Source organism: Ciconia boyciana, chromosome 9 (genome assembly GCF_034638445.1).
Source record: "Ciconia boyciana chromosome 9, ASM3463844v1, whole genome shotgun sequence".
NCBI classification, from domain to species: domain Eukaryota; kingdom Metazoa; phylum Chordata; class Aves; order Ciconiiformes; family Ciconiidae; genus Ciconia; species Ciconia boyciana.
The window spans coordinates 1,929,585-1,956,400 of NC_132942.1; the positions used below are offsets into that span (position 1 = coordinate 1,929,585).

The window sequence follows — 26,816 nt, forward strand, 5'->3', positions numbered from 1 at the left end:
ATGATAGGCATTTATTTCTTTTTTTAAATCTGTAACAAAACAGCTTAAAATAGACATCTCGTAGTTGAAACCTTTTCCACATTTTAAATGCAAAATTATTCCAATAAAAAGATATTATTTACATTTAATTTCACATTCTAGTGGCTACAAAAATAAGTGCTATGATGTAAACACCTACTAACTCCATGCCAAATCCTAACTGGTTTTATTGAGCTATTAGAATTACACCAACGCCATTCAGTTGATTAGAGCTACAGATACTCTGAGAATGCAAAAATACCCAAACCCGGAGTAAAACCAATGAGGGTTCACCCACTACCGACAAGTGCACTTGGTAGCTATCATATCTTCGTACTCTTTGTAGACTATGGAGCCATCGGGCTCTATGGTTAGGACGCTCAGCGGGCTGTATTCGGCAGGCACGCAGGAGGGCTTTGGAACAGATGAGTCCAGTTTCTCGTATATTATGTTCTGTACCATTGTGTGCACAGGAGAGCCGTACCGATGCCCGACGACCCTTGGGCAGTCGCCTTTGCAATACTGAGGGCTGTACCTGTGTGGTGCTATTATCCATTTGTCCCATTTTAGTTGGCTAAAACTCAGGCGGAAGTTGTGAAGCTCACACTCGTTTTGAGGGAACAGAAATTGTTTGAAATATTCGCTCAAATTATAAGGTGGAGTTGCTGGCGCTTCTTTCAGATTCTCATCTCTTCGCCGTCGAGAGGCCCTTTTACCCTGTGAATTCTCTTTTCCTTTGTCACCTGTAGGATCAGCAAGCAGGCTGTTCCTTTGCCTGGGCCGCGCTGGGTTTTTCCTTCTGTGTCGAAGTGAGTTCCACCTGTGATAAGCTTGCTCGCTGGTATCATTCAGATAAAGAAGAAGAGAAGGGGGAACCAGTGCCATATTAATGGGATTTTCTAGTTTAGTGTTCTGTGGTGGATCACCCATCAGACAAGTGAAGTTCACAGCCATATGAATATTCCTCCTCTTAGTAGCAATTAGAGGCTGGAGAAAAGAAGTTACATCAATCTCAACCCACTTGCGTTTTCTGACTTCGAAGTGCAGGCTAAAAGCTATAGAGTGCGAAATGCTGGGACATACTTGGCTAGAAAAATCACGCTCCCTAACAGACAAATGGCACATGCATGTAATGGAAGAAGAAATGGGAACTGACGTGTCGAAGGAATAGAGCAAGACAGACTTGAGCAAGTGCTCTAGAGCAGTAACACGATCCAGGTTGAAGAGTAAATCCACCGAGTGAATGTCTCCTGAGAAGGGAAACAAAATCCTGTAGAGTTAGTGCATCTTAATTTTCCACCTAGACATAAATACTATCGTGTAGTGGATAAGTAGAAATAATTCAGCAGCAGAAGAAACCCATTCAGATGCTCTCCCTTACTTCTACTGTATGGAATTTCTACTTTGGTCAGGGACATAAGATTTAAAAGTTAAGAAATGACAACAAAACCAAGAAAACCCCAGTTTTAGGAGGTATTAGAATTAATTTCATTAAAAAACAGTACAGGAGGAAGTTAGCAGTGGTCTTTTCAGTGTTCATATGGGGAAGCAGGATCTAGACACTCCAGATTATACAAGCCATGAAATGAAATAGCTAAAGTTTTAAAGTGAATGCTTTCAGAGCTTTTTAGCATTAACTCTAGTTATTCTTCCTACTCATATATTTTCTCCTATTTAAACATCTTGACCAGCAGCTGCCAGCAAGTCTGAGTAATAGAAAGGCAGAAGTGTATTTGCACTACTTAAAAAAATTGTAATTCTTTCATGAGTGTTACTTTGCTTTTCTTTTATGAAACAGAACCAGAGCTTCCAAGTTATTCTGAATGCACATTTCTGTCTCATTCACCCCTACTGTAAGATACGCTACTCTTACCTTTTCCCCTGATGTTAAGAATTTTTCTGGCATTCTTTGAATTTGCTCCAATTTCCATCTTATTTTGAGATTGATGAACCCATTTCCTGGCCTGCTTTCCAGATGTGGACATAGCACATGTTTAATATATTGGGTTTTTTACTACTCACCGCTGTATTTTTTCTGTAAATTAGAAATTGTTCATTTTTGACAACAAATGCATTAAGTGATCTCTTCAAACTTACATAGGCCAAATAATCAGAAATCAGATGAGGGCTCTGTAGACCTTGATAGACTTATATTTCCTGTATTAATGAATTTTTCTACAATAATGAATTTGAATAGCCTCAATAATTGTAGGAAGTTGGTTCAGATCCGAGCTGCTACTTTAATTATTACTACATTAGGATATATAATCATGAAATTAACTGTTAATTGTGCACATATTCCTGAATCAGTAGCTTATGCTATGCCAGGAAATTTTAGTCATAAACTTTTTAAAAAAAAATTTATTTTTCCGTAGTAAATACTTCTTCACTGAACCTCAATCTCAAAGTGCTGTTACCGTGCACAAGTATGATGTTTGTGTTTAAGGTCATCTGTCTTTCTAAGTGAAAAAACCCAAGTTGGGAGAACTCAGATCACTTGTCAGCAGTCATGTAAGTAGAATTAAAGGCCAAGGTTTTCTAGCTGCTGTTGCTGTGACCAGACCACACTTGAGAAAACCATGAAAGCACGGTGAGTTACAAAGTGCCCAGCCATCCTAGTTTTTTAGTCCTGAGCCTGATTTACAAGTAGTTCTACTCTTCCTTCCTGGATATTCACACATTTGGGTCGTGATTCTTCCCTAGCAAACATACAAGGCAAGGAGAAAAGACATCTTGCAATGGGATTCTGGCAGTTTGTTACAAGTCTCATTACCGTGCTATGTTTTTATGGCCTCGAAAAAAGCAAAACCGAGACGGGTAGTAGAAGGAAAGGTGATGCCCATTATGCCTAACCATTTTTTCCACTTTTCTTACTTTACTTAGAACTGATTGTAGAGTTTTCTCTGACTCATCTTATGAGTCAGCCTGAAACATCAGAATCATCTTGAACGTAGTACCATTTGTGTGGCAGTTCCCAAGCTGTAGAGAAGTCTATGTCTAATGCCATTCAAGGAGAAGTAGGTTATGAAAAACTCCTACAGTTTAAGAGAAGAGCCATCAGGATTAAAATAGCAACAACTCTGAAGAAGCAAGATATTTTTATATTATGCTGCAAGCACAGAACACATGGAAAACCCCCATTTATCCTTTGCAACTCAGGTCACCCCACACCTACCTTTCATTAGGTCCCTGTGGCGGTGCTTGCATTCAGAACATGGAGTGAAAAGTCGAACAGTGTTATAAAGGTGGCTTTTGTTAGCCTTTGGGATTCCCTCCTTGGTAGCAGACATCTTATATAGCCTCTTCATGTACCGAAGGGCTCTGGAGTCTGGCTGTAGCCTGGGGGGCTCGCTTTCCCAGTTCTGGTGTCCCCGGTCAGACAGCACCTTGAGAAGGGGAGGCAGGGGAGCATATCCACGTCTCACACCTTTTGGCAGCTGTAACAATGGATTTAGCTCACTGGCATTGTCCTCAGGAGCTACCAGTAACCCAGAGGCCTTGTCAGAGACTACACGACCCCTGGAGTGGGGGGAACACTGGATGCTAGAAGAAAGCCAATGAAGACAGCAATAGAAACAAACACAAATTCTCCAAGTACTCTCCATGCTCTTTAGGGTTACAGCCAAAAAAACACCTCCCCTAAAATATTCCAGGACAAAAAGAGTACTGGAGCCCGATCCCTTATATATGTTGCAGCTGTGGAAGGGGAGGGAGGTTTCTTTCTGATTAGAAACCAAAGAGAAAGATCTGCAGCTGGCTACTGAAACCACATGCCTGTTCGCATTAGGCTAGAGCCTTTGCCCACGAAAGCATATTAGAAACAAAATCCTTATTCTGAGAGTTAACCTTTTTCACATGGTAAATTACAAGAGTGAGTGCCAGCCTCCAGAGGGAGCTGGGGACACAAGTTAGTATTGGCTAGTCTAACCAAACCCATGTTTATTTGCAGAAATATGTATCTATCTGAAGTTAAATATTATTGCTCTTAGAAAGAATAAGCTAATAAAAAAAGAAGGAAACTGTTTTTCATTTTCTGTTCATGTATTTCTCACATTTCACTTCTCTGTAGACAGTAATACCCACTTGAGAGAGAGGTAACGATGACTATAGGATCATCAGATTCCTTTTCATTCCAGCACACAGCACATATTTACCTCCAGTCTGAGGTAAGGCATCCAAAAAGCAGAGTGCTTTTTCAGTCAGCATCAGCTGTCTGTGGAGTGTGCTCCAAAAGACTCCAAATGGAGCAATATTGTTTGCATCAGAAATGTTCAGAAACTCTTGTAGCTGAACATAACTGAAGGGATGGGGTTTAGTTTTATTTAATTAGGAAAATACAGGGAAAAAAAAATCTGTTTTCATGACATTTGTTTTTAATTAGAGCTATGTTATCAAGAATCTACTGAAATGTCACCCATAATCTAACTTTCACACCTTAAGGCTTCTGAGTAAGGATTGCTTGTTCAGAGAGTGTTTAATTAACTTACAAAAATGTCAGTCTGGCATTCTTTGATTTGGAGTGGAAGGTTAATTCAGATAACAATCTATAATATGAAACAATATAACCTTTTCTGCTAGATTTCTTAAAGCTGATTTGATTATGATGAGGGGGATACTGTCACTTCTAAGGTCAGCTGTTTAACCTGTTTTGAATAAGGTGATCTGTACTTTGATTCATTTTAAAAATATATCCTTCAGTCAGGCATGCTTGCACCAAACCAGCTCATCTGCTCTCTCCCTTGTGGGTTTGAATTAGTCCCACTTTACATTAGTTTCAAACAAATGTAACTACAGTTTCTGCTGTTCCATGACAATTTAAGCTGCCCTTTAACCCTACCCTCTTCCACAAACCAAATATGCATTCCTGCTCTCTCCTTTGCACTGATTTTTGATGTTATCAGATCTTGCAGTGGGTCCAGTCAGGGAGCTGAAATGGTAGGAAAATAATCCAACAAAAAGCGAATATTTGCTTTACCTTACTGAAACCACTGGACAAGCTGAGAACAATTAAGCCTATCTTGAATAATTCAGGGCTCAACAGGACATGAGTGGTACTTCTGGATGCTAAAGGCATAGCAAATCCTTAACTATTATTCTGTATGGTGAGTGCCAAAATAATCTTACGTATTTTTATATATACGCTGCATTGAAGAGGGTATTCTTAAACGTGTTGCTTTTGAAAATTTTACTTACATAGACTGAAAAGTTCATGAAACAGGTGAAAGGACATGGAGATTTTTAACTGTAGATTTAAGCCTTAGCCCTGACCAGATACGTTCCACTCTTTTGCATAGTCTAGTGGCCTGGTCGTAAAACTCTTCCACATTTATTAGCTGTCTTGTTGGAAATCTAAGCAGAGAAGTCAAAGTCCAAATATATCCAACCTGAACCGATGTATCAGGCACCTTCACTGGCTGTAATGACAGGGAGAAACCTAATGCAAACTGCGTCGTGCTCTGTTGGCCAAGGCTGGGAGCTGCTGTAGTCATGGCTGGAGGGCCATCAACACAACTGCTTCTCATCTCGTGGTCAACCATAATGCTGATTAGCATCCTGTGATGCTTTGGGGTAGAAGAAGGTTAGATCTTGTTTATTTTCCTTCATCCTGGTGTCTGACTGGGTGGACTTGGCAGTGTTAGGTTTACAGTTGGACTCGGTGATCTTAGAGGTCTTTTCCCCAGCCTAGATGATGCTATGATTCTATGATTCTAGATGCTGTGGAGGCTTTTAAAGGATCTTAGGGCTAAGTTTTCACATTTGTAGTAACTGGTTGGTCTAGACCTGTGGAAATGTTTAATAGGTCAGTTGATGTGACTATGGCATGTTGACTACTAGACCCTTTAGAAAATGTGATCATTTTCAGTGCATAAATAGGAGCTGAAATACTCTGAGAGTGGCTATGGGAATGCAGGGATTCTTAACATTACTGAAGCCTTAGAGTCTTCCCATGGATGTATTTATAACTTTAGGCAGTTCTTGAGCAGCTTGTAATAAACTGGACTTCCTTTGCTCTGCAGTAGCCTATAACAAAGAGGGAGAAAACTGGAGTTTATGTTGCCGTTGATTTTTTCCTCTGAAGCCCAGTTCCCCTGCACAGATTGCCGATCCAGCACAGGCACAACAATCCCTACGTGCAGAACTGAAGCCTAGCAACTCGCAGGGGAGTCAGGAGCTGGGGGAGGGAATGAAAGAGGAAAGAGAGAGCCCTGTAAGCCACACTCGCTGCCAAAGCCAGTTTATCATCCCAGCTGTGACTTTTTACTGGACTTCAGTTTTCTCAGTGCTTGGACACATTTGCTGAAGAGTTACAAATTGCACTTATATTTGAGTGAAGATTCTGGCATACCTACACTTGTAGGTAGTTGCAAATACACGTGCACAAGCATTTAAGACATTAAAGACTTGTTTAGTAAAACACAACGTCCAAGGAGATTACTTTCATCATCTCTTTTTAAAATCTAGACCATTATCAGATTCTTCGATAGTCTCATGTTTTATGTATCTTAAATATTTATTCTCTCTATTATTAATCATTAGATTGTTGCAGCAGAAACTATACTTTCCTTTTTTTCCCTGGGAAACACTGAGTGTGTGCCTAGTCTGCATTACCACAAACTAATAATAATTTTTAAATTCCTATAAAACAGAGCTGAAGAATGTGTAGCTTTGCCCTGTAGCTAGATAATGACGTTTATTTGTTTCCACAAGGGAGCAAAAGCATTAATCACAGGTATAGCTGTTATGCCCCGATAAACAAAGTGTTTTCATTTTGGCTCACGGAGCTGATTCAGTGGACTTTGAAATACAAGAAGTATCCGGTGCTCTCTGCGGGGTCCATTAATAATGTTGCAGAAACTTAGCTAACTGCCCATGCAGAGTAACAGCTGAGTTACGTGTCTGCTATACAGATGTGAGCTGTAGCAATTTCTAACAATTTAAAAAGAATAAATGTTTCCTGCTACTTCTAATAGCTTCTTCCTGCCATAAACCAAAAAGATCAAACAGATTATTTTAAAGAACCAATGCATATATACATATGTCATTATTTGACAAGTCAGAATCAGAGCTAAAAAACTATGTACCACTGATTTTATGACTACAGGGTAAACCAGATTTTTTTTTATCACTGATGATAGCAGCCTATGCTCAAGTCAGCCCGTTTTTATCTCCTTGACGGTAACATCAGCAGTCCCTTAGACTGATGATAGCCAGAAGATTGGGCTCCGTTTGCCTCTCTGTTCCTGCCTGCCTTCTTGTACCAGATCGTTACAGCAGTCTCCATAGTCTCTGTAGTCGTACCTGCCATTTGAGCTGGTTTTCACAGACGCAGTGGATGAGATTTTTCCCGTTGATCATCTTTGTAATTGCTCCATAGAAGACTTATTTTCCTAGCTGAAAGGTCAGCCTTCTTGAAGAGCCTGGAAAAGAACTGAAACGTCCTAGACATAGACATAAGCTGTGGCACTGATGGATAGTTTATGAATTCCTTTTTTCTCACAGACTCTTTCTCCTACTACCTATGCAGCTTTGCATGTATCATGTGTTTTCTTTATGTTTTAATTTACCATCATTTTATTATCATTATTTATAGAACCTAGGAATTTCCCTAATGGACCATGAGCCCATTTTCCTGAGTGCTGCATAAACAGGGACTAAGCTGCCCAGAGAGTTTGTAATCTAAATATGGGACAAGAGAAGGGACTTAGCATACGAGCAGTTATCTTGTATTTGTTGGCATCATAGAAGACTAGAGTTTTAGGGATTTAAAGAAGATTATAAGAGAGCATTGCTGTTGTTTGCATCAGGGGCAGCATGAAGATTTGTTTGAAAATGTAATGGGTAAACGATGGAAGCTGGACCCATGAGAGGGAGTTGGCAGAGTACACTGATATTTCTCTTACCTTATAGGGGTGCTCTGAGGATTAATATATTAACCATTATGAACCATTCAAGCACTAAGATAATGATAGTTTTGTAAGGACCTGAAATAGATCTACACAGCTAGGCACACAGCCACGATTGTGACTGCATCTCAAGTAAGGTTTGGTGTCTGCAGGATATTGCTGTAACAGGTAGGTAAGAAGCCAGCAGCAGTGATGATGTACTTTAGAGACATGGTGAAACACTGTGTTTTTTCCACAGTAATCATATTTTAGAACCTAAAATAATGCAAAACTGACAAGGTAGAATTGTCTCCGTTCCTCAGGCAAGGGAAAAACCTGCATGAGGAGGATATGCCCAAGAGGGCCTCTTTCTTTGTCTACATGCCTACCGAGGTCCCCAAAGCATCAGGACGAGGAAAGATCATTCCCTGGTGGTTGACTCCAGTGAGGAAGGTGAGAAGGGGAAGGAGATGAGCTTTGTGGTGTCCCTGGCAGCAAGGAGTGCTCAGAAGAGAAATACCCCTCCTCAAGGGGTGTCTCCCCCTTTCCCTGTACCTGAAGACAACTGGACTCTGAACTGCACCCTGTGTAGTGGTGTCGGCTGCTGCAAAGGCAGTGGCTGGCTGGCTCAGGGAGCTGGGGCAAGAGGGGTCACCCACCCCTTTGTTTTCATAATTTCGTAACTGCTCATATGCTAAGTCCCTTCTCTTGTCCCATATTTAGATTACAAACTCTCTGGGCAGCTTAGTCCCTGTTTATGCAGCACACAGGAAAATGGGCTCACGGTCCTTTAGGGAAATGTCTAGGTTCTATAAATAATGATAATAAAGTGATGGTAAATTAAAACATAAAGAAAACAAATGATACATTCAAAGCTGCATAGGTAGTAGGAGAAGGAGTCTGCAAGAAAATTCTTTCTGCCTTAGCTAAAAGAGACTGCCTTCTAGTATATCCTTGTAGAGCTAAGGGGACCAGGCATATGCTGTGGATTTATCCAGTGGCATAATAATACTATGGTTTTATTATAGTTATATATTATATAAGACTGCTGAGGGCACAGCCGTGAGTCAACCAAAAAGAAAAAAAACCATTGCCTCTGCCTCTGCCTGCTTCACTAAGGCATCCATGACTAAAGTATTGGATTCCCACTTACAAAAATTATACCACAATGGTCCCTAAGGTTAATGTATATCATAGCTACACTTCCATTGTTCACAATACCTATTCTTTGTTGATAAAAGATCTAGCTATAGATGATCCAATAGTCAATTTAGTTCTTCTACACAGAGTTGCTAGAGTTGTGAAAATAAATTCTAGATTTATGGAAGTATCATTTTACTAAACATTTTAATATCTCATGCATTCTATATTGGGTTAGCATATTCTGGGCAAAAATGAAACTCATCTCTAGTTTATTGTACTATTTATATGTCAATAAAAATAAGCAACTCTTTCAAGTGTTACAAAATATTAGCTGATAGATGAAACAGCTTGGTCTGAGTATGGAGTTTGCTGTACAAAGATACAGCACTAAAGATAAACATAACGGTTTCTTAGAGGCTGCAGAGGAAGGTAGTGCCCAGCTGGAATCGCGGTACACTTCAGAGCTCCTGCTGCCGTGCCTTTGGGCATGTTACCTTCCTGTTATCTTACCTGGCGTTGCTGTACACCGACCGTGTAATAACCCTGAGGAGAAGTGACCTTGCAGACACTTTGTACAACTAGAATTAATAAATGTTCTTGACAGGGTAATCAGTTAGTTGGTTCATTTAGTACATGAGTTTAGTGGCTTAATAGACGGCAGTGTGAGAAAAGTTTTACTTAATCCTGTTGTGAAAACAAATGATTAGCAAAGAGCAACCGGACAGCCTCCCTCAGCCCCTGAAAATGAGCCCAGCTTTTCCTTTGCTGCTGGACTGCTGGTGGCCATTTGGATATTGGTGTGGTATCTTTGTCCAACCTCTTCAGTTTCACTGCCGTGAGGGTACATGCTTCTGGAGTGCTTTCTTAGAGCTCTTCTGTATCAAGAGTTTAGTTTACAACTCATTCGCACATTACTTTTCATCATCCAGGTCATGATTGGAGAAGAACATAGACACTCAGTGCTGAAGTATGGCACTCAAAATTTTACCTGCCAAGCAAATATCACATGCAAAACTAGTAGGTTCTCCTTGTTGTAATCAGATATTCTTTAAGAAAATAGAGAGAGCTCATTCTCTGAAAAGAAACAACAGCTGCAGGAAACAGCTGCCGTAGGTAGCAGAGCAAGGTTCCTGGCGGGCCCTGCCATAGAGGGACACCTCCATTTACATTATTTCTAGGCGGCACAGCGTCTAATAGGCGTACAGCAGAAGTATAGACATTCAGGTTTTGGTACGCACTATCTGCAGAGTGAGATCTGCGACATTGACGTTTCACATAGGTCTTTGAAAAGCCATTATAGGGAAAGTTTTGTGCGCACTTACCAATATGACTGCCCATGCGGAACCTGGATGAGATAGTCTTTTAATATAGTTAAATTTTTATTGAAATAAAGCTTCTGAAGTTAATGAACAGGACCGTCATGTGTTTGCACATGTTGTTTCTGTTACAGGGAGGTGCTACACATGCATCCATAAAACGTGGCTTTCAGGTCAAGTTTCAGAATGCATTTAATCCAGGCTGAGGGCTACTGCTATTGGGGTGGGGTTTGCCTTTTCCTCCTCGCCTTTTGGCCTTTTCCCTTGGGTTGGTGGAATAGTTTTCACCGGGTCTGTGAGCTGACTCGTTCCCCGGCTGCACGCTCAGTATGAAGTCGTGGGGCAGCCCAGTGTGTGCTCTTTGTTAAGGAAGAAGGTTGGGGACAGTGACCTGTTGCTTTTGAGGGCATCTTCCAGTTGGCTTAATTTAGGTATAATGTGCAGCTATACAATACTCTAGCCAGGTACCTTTTAAATACTATAGGTATCTAGAAAGATTCTGTGGAAAAATGTAAATGAGTAGGTAGAACTTAGTTGGGTTTTTGTGTGGGTTTTTTTTTTGCCCTCCTCTTCATAAACATGCAGGCAGGATTGCAGGAGTTATCTCCCTTCCCTTTTTTTCAGAAGGGAGAAAGAAAATATTTGGAACAAACTATGTTAAAAACTGGAACCTGGGGTCATATTGGATGTTCTTCCTCCTGCCTTGGCGTACTGGTGTGGAAAGCTCAGTTTGTGAAGCTTGTTATTATCGCTTTCAGCTTTCCCGGTGTGTTTTCCTGCCTGGCAAGCTCTTGTTTACAAGCTGGAGAGCAAAGCAAGCCCTGAAGAATAAAAATAGTGAAAAATGGAGAGCCTGCTGCTGTTACCTCAAACCCCGCCTGAGACAGCGTACAAGGCAGGTGATTTTTTTTTTCAGAAATGTTTTTATTGCTCCTAAGTAAACTAACAGTTCTGGCTCTATTCTTGCAGTATCTCTGCTGTAGGGTTCAGGTGTGACTGAAGGTAGGAGTTGGGAAACTGTGTTTTTCATTTCTTTGGGGTCTTGTTTGTTTTACACTACTAGCAGATATGGGTAAGGTGCAAGTCCTTACGTGACCCTTATTGTAAGAAAAATGCTAAATTATAATTTAGCTTCTTAAAATTGCAGGAAAATAAATTCCAGAATTATATTCTTTTCCAGCCTCTCTGTTCGCACACTTTGTAGATGGATACGCGCCTGGTGCGCGGCTCTGTGTTAGGTTTGGGGTTGGACTCGATGATCTTGAGGGTCTTTTCCACCCTAAAGGATTCCGTGGTTCCGTCCTGCCAGCCGTTCCCGGGCCTCGGAGTCCTTGGCCGGCAGCGCAGTCTCGGCCGTGCTGTGAGCTGGGCCGCGGTGGGCTGCACCTCGGTTTGCCCAGTGCTGAGGGGGTTTTTCCCCCCTTCGCACAAGGAGATGCGGCTCGGAGAAACGCTTCTCCCCGGAGCTTCGGGTTCATTACCCTGACCCCACCTCCGTGCCTCCCCCGGGGCAGGGCCCTGCCCGCTACCTTCCCGGGCTACAAGTAGCTCCGGCGGCAGCGGAGTCCGGGAGAGCTCTGTCCAGGGCCGAGCTCGGGGGGAATGCCCGGCCCTGCCCTGCCCTGCCCTGCCCTGCCCTGCCCTGCCTTGCCTTGCCTTGCCTTGCCTGCCTGCCTGCTGGTGCGGGCAGCGCTGCCTGCCGCAGCTGGCCCGGGGAGCGTGGGGGGGTCCAGGTAAGCCTGGGGCGGGGGGGGGGATGCTCGGGGGCGGCTTTGTCCCTGCGGAGCTGGCAGAGGGAGCTGCAGCCTGATGTACGGGACGCTGGCGGTGCCGATGCGGGTTCTGTAAACGGCCCGGAGCGGGTCTCATGGCTGTAAGCGTGCGCAGCCGCCTGGCAGTGACCCGCCTCTGAGAAGTGAAGGGGGTGCGGAGGTGGGGGTACGGAGGTGGGGGGCACGGAGGTGGGGGTACGGAGGTGGGGGGGTACGGAGGTGGGGGGTACGGAGGTGGGGGTACAGAGGTAGGGGGTACGGAGGTGGGGGTACGGAGGTAGGGGTACGGAGGTGGGGGGTACGGAGGTGGGGGGTACGGAGGTGGGGGTACGGAGGTGGGGGGTACGGAGGTGGGGGTACGGAGGTAGGGGTACGGAGGTGGGGGGTACGGAGGTGGGGGGTACAGAGGTAGGGGGGACTCGGGAAGGGTGGAGGGGGAGGAGGGGAGCGAGCGCTGCCGCAGCGAAGCCCTTGGAAGTTGAGCGAGCCCTTGGGGTGCTCGGCAGGCTTTACAGAGCGGCCTTTTCGGGAACCTGTTGTTGGAATGAAGGAGAAACTCGTGTGGGCGATGCAGGGCAGCCCTGGCTGTGTTTGAAGAGCCAGGGAGGAGGGAGCGAGGGGGTCTGGGCTGTGTTTCTCGGTGCGTTACTCCTGGTCGTGTGCGTGGTGTTAAAGGCACGCTGCCGGGTAATGGGCTATTGTCTGCTAGGAACGGAAGAGTTTTGAAAAGTGATTTTATCCAACCTGATATTATTTCAGTGGCAAAAAGCATTCTTTCATAGTTCAGAATATGTGGAGTTACAGTGCTGAAACAGGTTTGATGCGTAATTTGATGTGGCTTATTTATGCTGTCTTCAGCAGGAGGGTTGTTAATCTTTCTATTAATTTAAAGGCCTGAGCTACATAATTATTTCCTGCAAAAATCACGGGGGCAGTAATTGCCTGGACCCTTCTTCTCCTGTTGTGCAGAGACCTGTTAATAGGATTCTTCTCTCGGAAAGAAAGGTCTCCTTAGCAGCATTTAATGTCAAGAATGAAGCAGTGTCAGGTAGAAACTGGATGTATTTCAACGAAGGAGTGTGTTCTGAAGAATTCCACACTTAACCCTAGAGTGTTCAGCGTTTTGCAAAATATTCATGAAGTGATGTATTTAAAAAGTAGAAACGTCTCCAAATGGTATGCACTTAAGTGTGAAAATTAATGAGAAAATATGAAAGTTAAAACTTGAAAAACAATTTGAGTGTGCATTTAGAAAATAGAAATGCAGGTTGAATAAATGGGGGAGGTGAGAGAAAGAAAAGTGTTTTCAAGTGTGTGAGGGAGGGACTCACAGAAGATTTCCAGCCATTTACAATGGTGAGAGCATATGCAAATGTGTGTATGTATAAATTTGCCCGAGAGGGTTTTTGTACACCCTGATACTGTCTCTTGCTTGGCCTCATGTAGTGCTGAGGTGCAAGTCCCAACCTGCAAAGGGCCAGGTTCATACCACCAGGGCTATTCAAGCCTGCCGGGGTCCCGCAGGCTGCATAGGCAGTGCAGGGCAAACCATGGAAACTGGAAACCACATCAAGCATCTGAAGAAACTTCAGCATGTGGGCTGCGAGGGGCTGGGGTGTGGGCTGCTGAGCTCCCCTGCCCGGCCAGCCCAGGGTCAGGGGGAGCCCTGCAAGTGTACCTGCCCTCCGCCCAGACACAGCCTCCCCATCGCCCGTCTGGCTCTGAGTGGAAGGCCGAGTGACTAGCTTTACATGCTACCAAGTGTCTGGTACTTCCAATAACATGCTCATTTCCTCACTCTGACTTTGCCAGGGGTTTTAATCTGAGAATTTGCATTCTGGTTGTTTGCTTTGCCCAGAATTTTGGGAAAATGTGGACAAAATGAATCCTGTATTTCTAAGAACAAGCTTAGGGAAAAAAATGATGTCGTGCCTATTTTCAACACTTCTGACCTGTCACTGAACAACTTTGTTTCCCACACTTTGGAGAAGGGAACTGAATTTTGTTTTGCATGAATTTGCATCAGGGATGTGCTTTTTGTTGTTCCCTCTGAAAATCTTCCCAAGTCTGGCCAATTAATAAGTCTCTGAAAAATGCACATGCTTTGATTTTTTAGTAACTTAAATGTCTGAAGAGTCTGTCCTCAACATACTGGAATCTCCAAGAGCTTCCAGTCGTGGCTGGGCTGTCTCTGTGCCAGTCCCAAAGCATAAATGAAGACGCTGCCTTTGACCTGTGGCTTCAGATGATAAACCAGACTGTCACCATCGTGGCTGGTTCCAGATGGCCTCCGCCGGTTTGGAGCTAAGAGCTGGCACGGGCTGGGCCCACTGTGGTGACCTGACAGGAGACTTGCTGGCATGAAACAGTGAAAAAGGATTTGTAAAATAATTGAAGGGTGGGGCAGACACAGAAGTGGAACAGGAGTTCTGCGAGTGTTCTTTTAACGTAATTTTATATGTATAGAATTTTAATACAGAGTGAACCAAAAGCAAAGGGGAGAGGGGAAGAAGAACTAATCATAGTTAGTTCCTCTTTGCTTATAATGTTTTCCTAATCTTAGTTATTAAAATTAAGTTTTAATTTCTTTAGAAGTTATTTGCAAAGGAAAAAACTGTGTTAGAAATATCATTGATGTCAAATCTGAATATATCTCGTAAACTTTATTCTTTGAAAAATTCCCTTTAATTTCTATTAACTGGGTTTTCATCTTTTTGGTATTGTGGTATCAGCTCACTGTTTCTGCAGGTATCTTGCAGAATATTCTGGAGAGCCAGATGTCCACTGCCTGCGCTGGAAGTGTTGGCCAAGTGCATGGCACTACTGATTTCAGTGCCTAGGGCTGGTTGCAGTAGCGGTGTGCTCAGCCAAGGCACTCTGCATTCCCTGGCTACCTCCCTGCTGCGTTTCAGCAGAGCTTTTTGCTCTTTTTTTCAGTGTACTATTTGCACACTCAAACAAGAGGGGGCAAATGTAAACTTTCTATAAACGAGGGATGTATTTATCACAAGTGTATGCAAAAGATTAATTGCTTTGGATATTTCCTGCCCATTTCTTTGTGTCTGATTTAGGTCTGATTCAAAACAGTAAAGTCAATACAAAGGTGTCATTTACTTCAGTCAGCCTTGAAAAAAATTTTTAAAGGACAGCAACAGAACTTAACATTGTTCTGTCAAATTATGTATATCTTTAAAAGTGAATACATTTATTGAAATATTCCATAAGTAATCTGACAAGTGCATTTTCAGGTGACCTGGAAGATCCTTTGCTATCAGGAGGATGATGATTTTATGGCTCAGAGTGGTTTTAGTTTTTGGCATTGAATAATGCTGGGTGCTAAGGTGTGAGAATGAACATCTGACGGAATCACCTGGACGTGTGATCGGTTACACCAAAGCTGAGGCCGATGCTGCTGCTGACTCGGGGGGTTTCCCGTTCCTATGGTTGTACAATGCACATCAAGCCAGAATGGGAAGCAGACACTTAGAAATGATGCTCAAATACAGTCCTGTGCATCATCACAGGTGACAAAGAATTTACATTTTTTTTTTGCTCTGTGTGCATGCGTGGGTGGAGACTACATGTCTCAGAATGAGACTGATAATTTTTCATATGCAAATTAACAGAGTGCCTGTACTTGCTCTCATAGATATGCATCATTCCGTAAGTACAAGCATGGCCTGCCTTCCTGTCAGAAGAGCGGTTAGTTCAGGGAGGTATTGGGTACAGGGCAAAACACATGCTTCTTGTGCCTCGTGCCTGCATGTTGAGCACCCTGCGTGCTGGCTGTTAGCTTGGGGATCCCCCGTCAGCTTTCTGCTAGCCCCAAAGACTTCTTGCATCTGACACTGAAAGCACTCACAGAATAATGAGGAATGACAGAAGGTTGTCCAAGGCTGAATACTTTCAAAGTACTGTATAGGAATATGTGAAGTGTTTGAGCTTGGAAAATCTTCATACAACAAATGAAGTGCAGAAAATGTGCAAAGTGAATGAATGTAAACAATCAAATGAACTGATCGTAAGCAACTGTACGTCAACAGACTGTTTTCAAACATGGACTTGTCAACAATGACAAGGTCAAATCAAAGTTAAGCCAACCAGACGCTTTCTCTTTCCTTCCTCTCTGTTCTCTCCAGCTCACCCTCTTTTGACAGGCATTTTATTTGTCTCTTTTCCCATCTTCTGTGATGTGACCAGCTTCCATCAGCCCTCAGAGATAAAGAGTAACAGTCCTGAGGCTGCTTTAACCAGGCCTTTAAGTATCCTGGAGTGAAGTCGATCAGACTCAGACAATCGGAGGACCTGTGATTTATTCAGCTTTCTGAGCCGTACTGCTCCAGGGCGAGTTCTTATGCTGTGGTGGTAGTTTTTAGTAATGACCAGAATGACCAGCTTGTTTTTGGCCTTTTGAACAAAGACTCCAGCCTACTTGGCAAGAATGCTCTTCCTCCTCACTGAGTCAAGAATACATAATACTTCCCTTGTTTTTATTAGCTTAATTTTATCTTATGTCTTGGGCTTTCAGATGTTGTTCATTTCTCTTTTTGCCTGAACAGCCCCTGTTCTCCTGCTGGCTCTTACGGTGCCTGCCTGCCTGTGCTGCAGCTCTTCCTTGCTACTCTCCTACTTCCAAGCCCCAATCTCTTGTCAAAACAAGTCCTGACTCCCCTAGTTTCCCATCTGATCTTTGTCCTCATCCTCCTCCAAATCAGCATTTCTGGTTTTTTGGTGCCCCCCCTTTTCCTTAACTGGCTCCTATTTCAAGCCTCCTTGCTAGGACAGCCCTATCCATCATTTTCCCTCTGGCCTACCAGTCCAGCCTCAACAGACTTTTACTCTACTATATTCCACCTGATTCTAACTCTTCTCTGAATTTGGTGATTCCTTTGCTCCACCTGATCGTGATCCAAGCAGCACAGAAGTGAGAGCACAGCTGAGAGGTGCTCTGGTTTCACTAGCTGTGGGTCATGCTGCGCTTCCGAAAGAAATTCCAAGAATAGCTTTGTAAGCTGTGGATTGACTGCATGGAAACTTTAACACATCAAGTCTCCACTGAATTTATGCAGAGTGATTGTTCAGGGATTTAAATTCAGTCCCCAGTTTAGATTACCTAGATTTCACAGGTAAATCAAAACCAAATACTTGGTGCGATAGCTGTTCTTTGCCAGATTTTTAGTCTGAACTTTAAAGTACAAGAGCTACTGTTTCATAAGGATTGTCAGAATTTTTTTTAACCTTGAGAAGACAATGTATTGTCCTCAGACTTGTTCTTAAACAGCTGGAACGCTTCATCTGACAAGTTAAAAAACAACACCCAGACCCCATGAACGTATCTCCAGCTGGAATATTCCAGTCAAATGGATAAACATTTGTCGTAATAAGTACCTATAGCAGGCAACGTGAAGCAATGCTGATACACGTAGGACCTTTCTAGAATACACAACCCTGTCTATTTTTCATCCCGAATATGAAATGACATCTCTCCTCTTTGGGAGTTTATTCTTGGTGCAGCATTCCATGCATGGAGCTATATAAGATTATTTCTTGGATCATGGACTTTTCTGCACCTGTCCCTGCTGCTATACAGGCTCCTAGCTTCAAGAACAGGGAAGAATTAGGATCAGAATTTGAAAATAACATCTTTTTGCTACTTATCTGTCCAGGAGTAATTGTGCGTTGGGCTGTCCACTGAGCCTGTATCTAATCAAATTTCAATCCTGGTTTGAAGCAAATGTTTCTTGTTAATTATTTTTTATGATAATAAATATAAATCAGCAAATGTTGTTGTTTTATGAAAAAAGCTACTAATAGAAAATTACAAATAAATATTTATTTTAGAATTGTCAACAAACTTTGCATGAGTTGTAAAACAAATGGTTTAGATTGTAAACACACTCTTTGACCTGAGTTTTATGATAATCTTAGAGCCTGTAAAATGTAAAGGTTTGACCCAAGGATTGGTTGTACTTCTGTGACTAATCACCATAAAGCTGATCTCTGGGTTTTTACTGTTCTGTCTTTGAAATGGTCACATCACGTTGCATATTTATTGCTAAAGTTGAATTTTCTGGTATCTAAAATATCACAAGCCATTTTTACAGGACCATTTGTAGAAGACTTCGGAACGCCTTGACTCCATATCATATATTGCAGAAATCCAAGTGTTAGCGATGTAATGCTCCTTGGGTATTACTGACACTATCAAAACTGTCCTGAGAAACGACCAGTGCCTCAGTTCTCCGAACTGCCCTGTTCAGCTCGTCACCCCATCAAACCTTTTATGGGAACAGTATTCCCACTACCACGAGGTCTGATTTAGGAGATTTATACAAGTCCTAGAATGTGGTGCCCACCCTGCTTTGGCATGCGTGCAACAGCAGCGATGTGGTGCCCTGGGGTCTCGGAGAGCTGAAATTCTCTGCTCCCTCGAATGCTGCCCGTGAATCTCGAGCAGTAACAGCTTGGCTTGTGTCAGGAATGTTTGTTTCGTCGGGGCTGAAAGGAGGTCATCTGTGCCGATTCCCCACGACGGCCCTGCACACATATTCCACATTGCTGAGGGATTTATACATTCAAGGCTCCTTCCAGCTTAAGATCGGATGAGCTGGTACGATTTGTATTTTTGTCTAATCCAGGCCTAGCGTGGTCTTCCTGCTTATGGCAAGTGTGCGGTCTGCACCTGTCCCTGCCTCCTCCTGTGATTCCTTCACCCGTCCCTGCTGCTGAAGACCATTTGTAGAAGCTCTAAGACAATTTAGTTGTGAGATTGTAGGGGTAGGAGTGCTGTCCTCACGGTGTCCGCTGCTGTAGCTACCTCTGGTACTGCTAGGAGACCTCAGTAGGAGTTAACCACCCAAGAAAGCATCCTGCTTTCAGGTGCCATTTGCAGCCCTTGCCAGGTTGCATGCTGTTCAGTTACACTGCTGACCATATCTGCAGTTTGGTGGTTCTTTGATGGTTTGGCACATCCTGAATACCTTGAAATGAAATGTTTAATTTTGGGTGGAATTGGAACATTTTATTTGGCACAAAACAAAAACTTGTAAGTTTTTTGTAGACAAACTGAAAAAGTGATTTTGATATGAACTGAAGCAATTCTTACTTAACGGATCCAGTTGTCAAACTGAAAATACCTATGATGGGACAATGCCAGAAAGCCGTTCCTGGCAGTTCTTGGCTGGCAAGGTTCATGTCTCTGACGCTTCTCCCGCTGTGAAATTTTGAGTTTCCAGTCCCAGTCTCATGAGAATTCCCTGCAAACCTTTGACTGAAATAAGCTGTTTGGAGAATATGACTTTCACCATAAGCAGCATCTGTTCCTCGGGAAGCTCAGCTACTGTTTCTGCCATGTGGCGTTTTCCAGCGAGGGCTGAGGAGCCCCACGTATCAGACAGATGCAGAACCATAACCAAGCTCAGAATTACACGGGTGAGAGCGACTGCGGGATGTGTCGGTCCCTCCCTGCCCTTCCTTCCACACCAGCTGCTCTCCTTTTCCCCATGGCAGACCTCATGCACTAGCATAGAGGAGACACTGAAATCCGTGTTAAGGCCCATGGGAAGTGGCATGCTTTTTAGAATTGCTTCGGTGGTATTGCAAAGGTGTCTTGGGTGGCGTTTCAGAAGGGTCAGTAGAACCTGCTCTAACATACTAATGGGCTACGAGCTTGCACGCATACTCTTGGGTCTCTTGGGCTTAAGGATCTGAGATCATAACCTGAACTGACCTCTGAAAATGCACCCACAAAGCTTGCCTGTTGCATGGTTATTTAACACGGGAAGTCTGGTCTAGTCACCAGAGCAGGGAGTTGGACAGTAGACTTGTTCTCTTCCCGCTTTTGCCGTTAACTTATTGCATGAACGTGGCTGAATCGCTGTGTAGCCCCAAATCTGTCCATTGAATAGCTTCCGTCAGCTCTCCATCTGGGAAGTGTTGAGTTCAAAGCACCTTTATATATATTTTTATATATATTGCAAGTAATTTTGCCTAAATTATGTAAAACAAACTGGTAAAACAAGAAGGATTTGCTCATATTAAAGAAAAAATAAACCCTTTCCAGGTTAGTGGGTTTTGTTAGTGAATTGTAAGTTATTAGATGAGACTAATAGGATTTCATGTTGTGTACCTAGGAAAATTGCTTCTTTTAATATATAAAATCAGATTAAAAAAGCAGAGATCAATTGTAGCATCTTGTACATCCACGTACAGGAATTTCCAGAAGAGACACCTTCTGTGCTTCCTGTTTTCTGTTAATAACTTATTACAACTTGAGCACATGAAAAACACCTTGAAACGTGTTCCTGAGTTTTTTTCCATAGTGAAAACTCTCCCAAAAGCTGTTGTGAAATTTCCATTGTGCATAGCTTGCAGAATAAGGTCCTTATTAGCAGAAAAGGTTCATAAAAAAGAAAAAGTATGCTTCCTAAAATATTAATCTTAAATGTAAAATGGCTTTGTATGTTATTCTGTCACCCCAATGCCTTCTGAAGTTCAGGGAGACTCTGGAATTTAAGTGACTAACTGGCATTTCCAGACTGCTGGCCAAATGAATGCTTACCAAATGTGAGGTTATGTGATTAAAGAGCCAGGTTTGCTTGGAGACCTCTGAAACTCTTTTTAGTATAATACTGCTTTTACTTGTGAAAATATGTGTGCTCAAGTTGCGTTGAGACAGACTGATTTTTTCAAAAGCTACATTCAAGAGACATTAGTTCGGATCCTGCTGGTTTTATACATTTATAAGTTCCACTGCAGTAAACAAAAGCATATGAGAAAGAAATACTTGTTATCAGTCATTATTCTGAACTGAATAATGTAATTTTTTGCCTTTAAAAAATGCACACTGCTGGACCAAGCTGCTGGCAGAGTCCGTGGCTTCCTGCACCGTACATTGGTTTATCTGGGAGCATGGCAGAGCTGCCCCACTCTGCATCTGGAACTTAATCACGTAACGCTCCTTTTCTTTATGACATCTAATGGCTACATTATTTATTTAGCCTCCTCGTAACAAGGACACCATTGTACTTGAGTGTTGTGAGAGAAAGCAGAGAGCCTGCCGCTGCCTTTGCCGTGTAACTGGATCGATGTACCACCAGAAGCCCGTGCTATTTATTTATTTTTCGAAGTGCAGAAAGAGAGGAGCACATACCTGATGGCAAAAGCAGGCAGCAGCTGGCATTTCTGCTCTTCAGCTGGACCCTTGTCCCGGGGGAACTGTAATGTCCCTCTCTTCTTACTTCTCTCACGTTTTACAGTGCTTAAAAGATAAACAAATAGCTCACTGTTTCCTTGGGAGTTGTTTATTAGCTGCTCTACTCTTTAATTTATCCTGCTCTACTTTAATATCCTGCTCTATCTTTAATTTATCCTGCTCTACTCTTTAATACTTAGATACAAATGGGACTTCTGAACACATTTTTTAAATGTAGTGACAAGCCTCGTTTAAATTCTAGTTTTATAGTTATCCGTGAAAAAAGAAAGCGTACAATTTCCAACAAGTGACACATTGCTGAAACAGAATGTCCTGCTTCTTTTTTGAATGCCCTTCCATTTACGCAATGTAAAGAAAGAGTTTTGCCATTGATTTGAGCAGAGTCAATATCAGACTCCGCGGGAATTTCTGGTAAGCCTCTGGTTGCTGGCTGAGTGCTGGATACACGTTCGTATCTCAGGTGCCGCAGCACCGAGGGTCCACCCTCTGCCATTAGCTCGGGCGACCGCACGTTGGAGGGACAAGTCCCAATGCTTTTTGTGTTTTGCACCCAGACTCCCATCTTATATCGAAGGAAGCTCGGCACCGCACTAACTGTGAGCATGAAGTGACTTGGGATGCATTTCTGTGTTACGGCACGAGCTGCTGGGATGGCTCGGTGCCACTGAAACGCGGCCGTCCTGCCCGGCAGCGTGCTCCTCGCCTCTCCCCTGGCGTTGACTCGACATTCACCCAGTTCCTCTGTGAACAGTTTCAGCTCAATAAAACAGCAGAAAACTGAATGAAACCCTGAACAGCTTCTGCCAGATTAGCAAGCTGAATCAACCCGGCGGAGTCCCAGAAGCACTAGAGCTGCAGCAAGGCCAGTGTCGGGGATAGGAAAGAAAGAAATGGGAAGAGAAGGGGTGAAGGCAATCTCTCCCCTTTCAGCAGCAACATTGGCTCAGCTGCATTTCCATTTAAATGGTTTGAGCAGATTGCACTCTGAGGCCCAGGGATCGCTGGTAATCTATGACCCATGCAAAATGAAGTTCAGCTGGTTTGAGAAACAATATTAAACAGTAAAATTAAAACCACTTATCCAGGCTGGTACAGCCCCTTGATTCAGAAACTGGAATGTCCCAGTGTTGTGTGATATGGTATTCTCTAAAGATTTCCCTGTGGGTTCAAAGAGCTCAGGCACTGGTGGTATAGCATTTAAATGTGCTTATAGCTGGAAACCTTGTTTGGCTAAATATTGTTTTACTTTTTTAATGAGGCTTTCAAATATGATTTGATTGTTCTTACCTAAAGATTTACCATTATATATTTTACCAGGGACAAAGCCTTTAACCTTACTCAATCAAAACTCCCAGTGAAGATTTACGTGGCTGAAAGCGTGGCTGTGCTGTTGGGCAGCTAATACCAATTTAAGGTAATTCTTGGCAACTGTGCTCTCCCCAGCCCACAGCTGCTTGGTTCTGCTCCACACTGCAACAGAAAACCCTACTTCTTGCAACTGCTTGTACTGCTGCGAATGGGGAAACCAGCCTTAAAAGGAGCATGAGCAAAGGAAACTTCGGTAAGTTGCTTTGGCTGCAGAACATTTTGTATCAAATCAGGGGCTAAAGGAACACGGGGACCTGTCTTTGATCCGTAGTACATCTGTATGATTTAGAACAATGGTAGTGGCTTTGTGTTACCTTTCTTCTATAAACTATTACTGAACAATTAACTAAATAATAGGAAATGTTAAAAAATACTGATTATGTTTGCTGTAATGTCATGCAGCAGGATTAACTCCTGTAGGAATTATTGGATTCTAGTGAAAAAATAATGAATGTGTGTCTGTAATAACACTGCCTGAGTCCTCTGCCCTGCTAACTAGTTTAGTTACTGGGTAGCGCAGCCACATCTGTGAAGTCTGGGATTGATGAGATCTCGCAGGGATATTATTTTGTCTGTTAGGTTGCTGTTATTTGGATGGGTTTGGTGAGTAAAACCCAGGGTTTTTATTTTTACTTTATATCTGTGCCACCATTGACCTAGTTTTTGAAGCCGATCACTTTGAGCAGCCATCTGTATCCCAGCTGATGCCAAGTAATGAAAATAACATTGAAAGGTAACAGCCCACTGGGCAACTGAAGGCTTTTATGGGTAGCATTTGCTGTTTGTGTTGCTTCCCGCTGTGGACTTCACTTTCCAACACCTAGTAAAAAAGGCTGGGAAGGCAGATGCGCAGGGAGCAGCGCTGCGGGGCGAGGGGGGCTCCGATCGGTCCTGCCGCAGCTCTTTACCTGCATGAGATGGCCGAGGAAGCACCGAGGTAGCTGTGGTTTTTACTTTATCCTGCTGCCTTAAGGGGCTCACCTTAGTAACCAGGGACCACTTTGGTGTATTTGGGGCTGTATGAAGGACGACTCTCACAGCCATGAGAAATTATTTTAATGTTATGCTTATCTGATATATCCCTACAGTCTGTAAATGTTTTTGTGATGTTGGTACTGTACAGCTGGTACTAAAAGGGCAGTGGCAGAATGCGAGATGCCGGTGAACGGTGAGCAGACGTCTCCCTTGGTTGTTGTTGATCACTGATGTCTTCTGCATTTTATCCAGAGTTACAGGTCCTTGCCTTCAGGAGCGGCACACAAATGCAGAACACATCCTAGCGATGTGCAGATTAAGCAGGAGATCTGTAAAGTAGCATTAAGAGGCAAGTTTTGCCCTGTAATCCTAATTATTGCTTTTCTACTTCCAAGCAATTTTGTGCAGTGACTGTGGCAGTGTTCAGAAATGAAAGGCATACTGATGGCAACTACTGACATCTTTATCATGAATATGATGAGATTTTATGCATCTCTGAAAGCATTAGCTGTAAAAATTCAAGGATTTCCTGAAAGTCTTAGCTCTCAGTTAAGAAATCCACTGTGTATATTGGTATTTCTGGTTGTGAAGAAGAGTTTGAAAACATAATGTAAGTGAACTCTAAACATTTGGGAACCCAAGGACAGATAAAAATGAACCGCAGCTCTGTTGTTTTTACAAAATCCTTTGATTGGTTTTACTCTTGGCCCTGCTTATTATTGTTACTGGGTAAGCTTCTAGATAACAAACCTAAGCATGGTTTTTCATGACTTGTAGATCTCCCGAGAATACTTTAGTTACTTCCTAGTGGTGATGAATGAATGGCTGATGTGCTCGTGTCTGACACGAGAGTAAGGTTTCTGCCTTGGTTCTATCATATTCTCTGATTCTAATGCATTGTAGTGTTTTTAATTGCCAAGAGCAGCTGTAAATTCTCCCTTTTGGGGTCTCTGCATCACATTTCATTCAGTCGTTATTAGTCATTGAACACGTTATCACATTTAAGTCGGGGCAGGGCTGTGGTTAACCCCCATCTCTCAGGAGCGCGTTCTTCTTGCTGTCCCCCTGAGCAGCTGTGCTGTTCTGTGATGGAATCTGAGGATGGCGCAAAGGGCAATTATTCAGCCCAAATCTACAGCAGTTCTTGCAAAGGCAGTGGGAAGGTTTAATTGTTAATACTTGTAAAACATGGATTTACTGTGACAGTTGGGGCCCTAAAGGAGCTCTAGCCCTGCTCCCTGTTGGCTCTGCCTAGTGTTTCGCATGCTTGCAATTTCAAGCAGGCGAGCATGGCCGTGCAGTCCTCCCCGCTCGTAACGCAGCTCAATCCAGCCTCAGAACAATTTGCCATTGTGAGATACAAATGGTTAGAGCTGCAGGCCATATATAATATTTAATAACTTCTTTACAAGGCAACTGGTTTATAATTTAGGAGGAGCATTTGGAGGCACGTGCTTTATATTTGAAATAATTTTATAATTAGTGAATGCTATTATTGTATGCATAGTACTGTGTCTTATTGCAAGTCACTAGTAAAACTTCTGCTGGTTTAGAGCTCCAGGTTACATGACACTGTGCTGACAGGGCCATTTTCCTGAGGTTTTGCACTGTTTTGCAAAGTTTCAAGTGATTTGCTCCAAGCTGTTGCCCCCACTCTCCACGCTGCAGAGGCTTTCGGCACCCTGAGGTTAGGAGGGAAGTTGTGTTTGTTTCTGAGAGTCTCACAGTTTTTAATGGATTTATCCTGACAACAGTGTGGCAAGAAGGGTGGTGTTTATCCCAAATTTACATCCAGGAGACACTTCATTTAAGGGCCTTTGAACTTCGATGTCTGTGCAGTTCGTGTCCAGAGCGGTCAGGAGACAGAAGTCAGGCATGTGCTGTGTCTGAAAAAGTCTGGACACTATCTCAGTTTTGATGTGTTCAAATGTCTCAAAAAAAAAAAAAAAAAATCTCATCAAACCATACAAAGGTCTGCGGCAAATCCCAGAGCTAAACCAAACTCTCCAAAGTTAACAGCCTAGCTGCTGAATGCGGCTATCCCCGCTGTGCCCGGGAGAGGCAGGAGTTGGTGCATTAACCCTGTGAGGTGTAGGGTGGAGAAATGATGACTTTGGCTTTCTGTATTTTCTCATGTTGGATGTTTGAACCTTTATTATTCATGTAGCTCTAAGGTCAGATTTCTGTCTGCAGCGCTTCAACAAGTCGGTCATCTCGACATACCTGCACAAAACTTCCTGTTACAAAAGAAATGCACAAAACCTCCTGCGCAGAGAAGGCACGACCAGCATTGCCAGCTCTGTCCCCAAAGGAGAGCTTTGCTCGTGACCTGGCAGGAGGAGTTGCTCAGGTTTGTCTTTTTCTTTCCAAGCTGGCATCACACAGCGCAAAATTTTTTTATTCTAATTTCTTGGACCATTGGAAACGGTCCTCTCGCCTCCTGTTGCAGAACACTTGCCTCGATCAGATACCAAGGCACTGCTTTGTGAAAACAGTATTTAATGCAATGACTAAACACCGAGTTAGTTACTGAGTAACTTCCCGGGAGCCCTTCTCTACACTCTGAGAGTTACTGATCACATCATGTGCTGGTGAAAAAAAAAAATCAGGCTTAGAGATTTCCTATTTGTGTACAGGATTTTGAAGAGGAGCCTGGATGGTTGCTTGCAGAAAAACCTCAAAACATGGTTTACGTGAATCATCAGTGAGCTGTATTCCAGAGGCTCCTGTGTTCTCCTCATACACAGGAGATGCGGAGTTGATTTTTCCCAACAAAGCGATCCCTGCCCTCTCCTGCTTCTGCTGTGCAGTAAACCAGGGACGGATTCTGAACTCTCTGCAGTGGCTTTGGCCTTCTGCACTTCGGAGTGTGGTGAAGCCCAGCAAAATCCCAAGGCTGAATCTGCCTCCCACTGAGGAATAGTTTGCTCCTTGCCACCACGTGAAAACTCAATGTAGCCACAAGCGAGCAGATTATTTTTGTAGGAAATGTGGAAGGAATCCCCAGTTTTCGCTTGAGAGAGGATACATACATAAGAACAAATCAGAGAGCTGTTGTCTGTATGGCATTATCCATCTGGCAGCTTAGTTTGAGGAAAAAAAAATAGTGGCATAAAATCGGCTTTTT

General features: G+C 43.1%; 2 protein-coding genes across 2 annotated transcripts in view; one reads left to right on the top strand and one right to left on the bottom strand.

Moving 5' to 3' along the window:
- Positions 1–315: 315 nt before the first annotated feature.
- On the bottom strand, positions 316–3,623 carry GDF9 (growth differentiation factor 9). The gene is made up of 2 exons (XM_072873513.1): positions 3,194–3,623; positions 316–1,268 (listed from the first exon to the last, which is right to left on the bottom strand). Exons 1-2 carry the CDS (start codon positions 3,621–3,623, stop codon positions 316–318), a joined length of 1,383 nt encoding a protein of 460 aa, XP_072729614.1.
- A 19,062-nt stretch (positions 3,624–22,685) lies between these two features.
- SHROOM1 (shroom family member 1) overlaps positions 22,686–26,816 on the top strand; it is a 28,571-nt gene continuing 24,440 nt past the window's right edge. Inside the window, exon 1 of the mRNA XM_072873598.1 lies at positions 22,686–22,907. The gene's annotated coding sequence lies outside the window, so the exon portion shown is untranslated. The remainder of the gene's footprint in view (positions 22,908–26,816) is intronic.

What these genes read in the sequence shown, in the direction of transcription:
- GDF9 (XM_072873513.1), bottom strand. Translation starts at nt 3,623, where the DNA reads ATGGAGAGTACTTGGAGAATTTGTGTTTGTTTCTATTGCTGTCTTCAT. An exon ending in CCACAGGGACCTAATGAAAG is followed by an intron (nt 1,269 to 3,193) that starts GTAGGTGTGGGG and finishes TTCCCTTCTCAG; the next exon opens with GAGACATTCACTCGGTGGAT.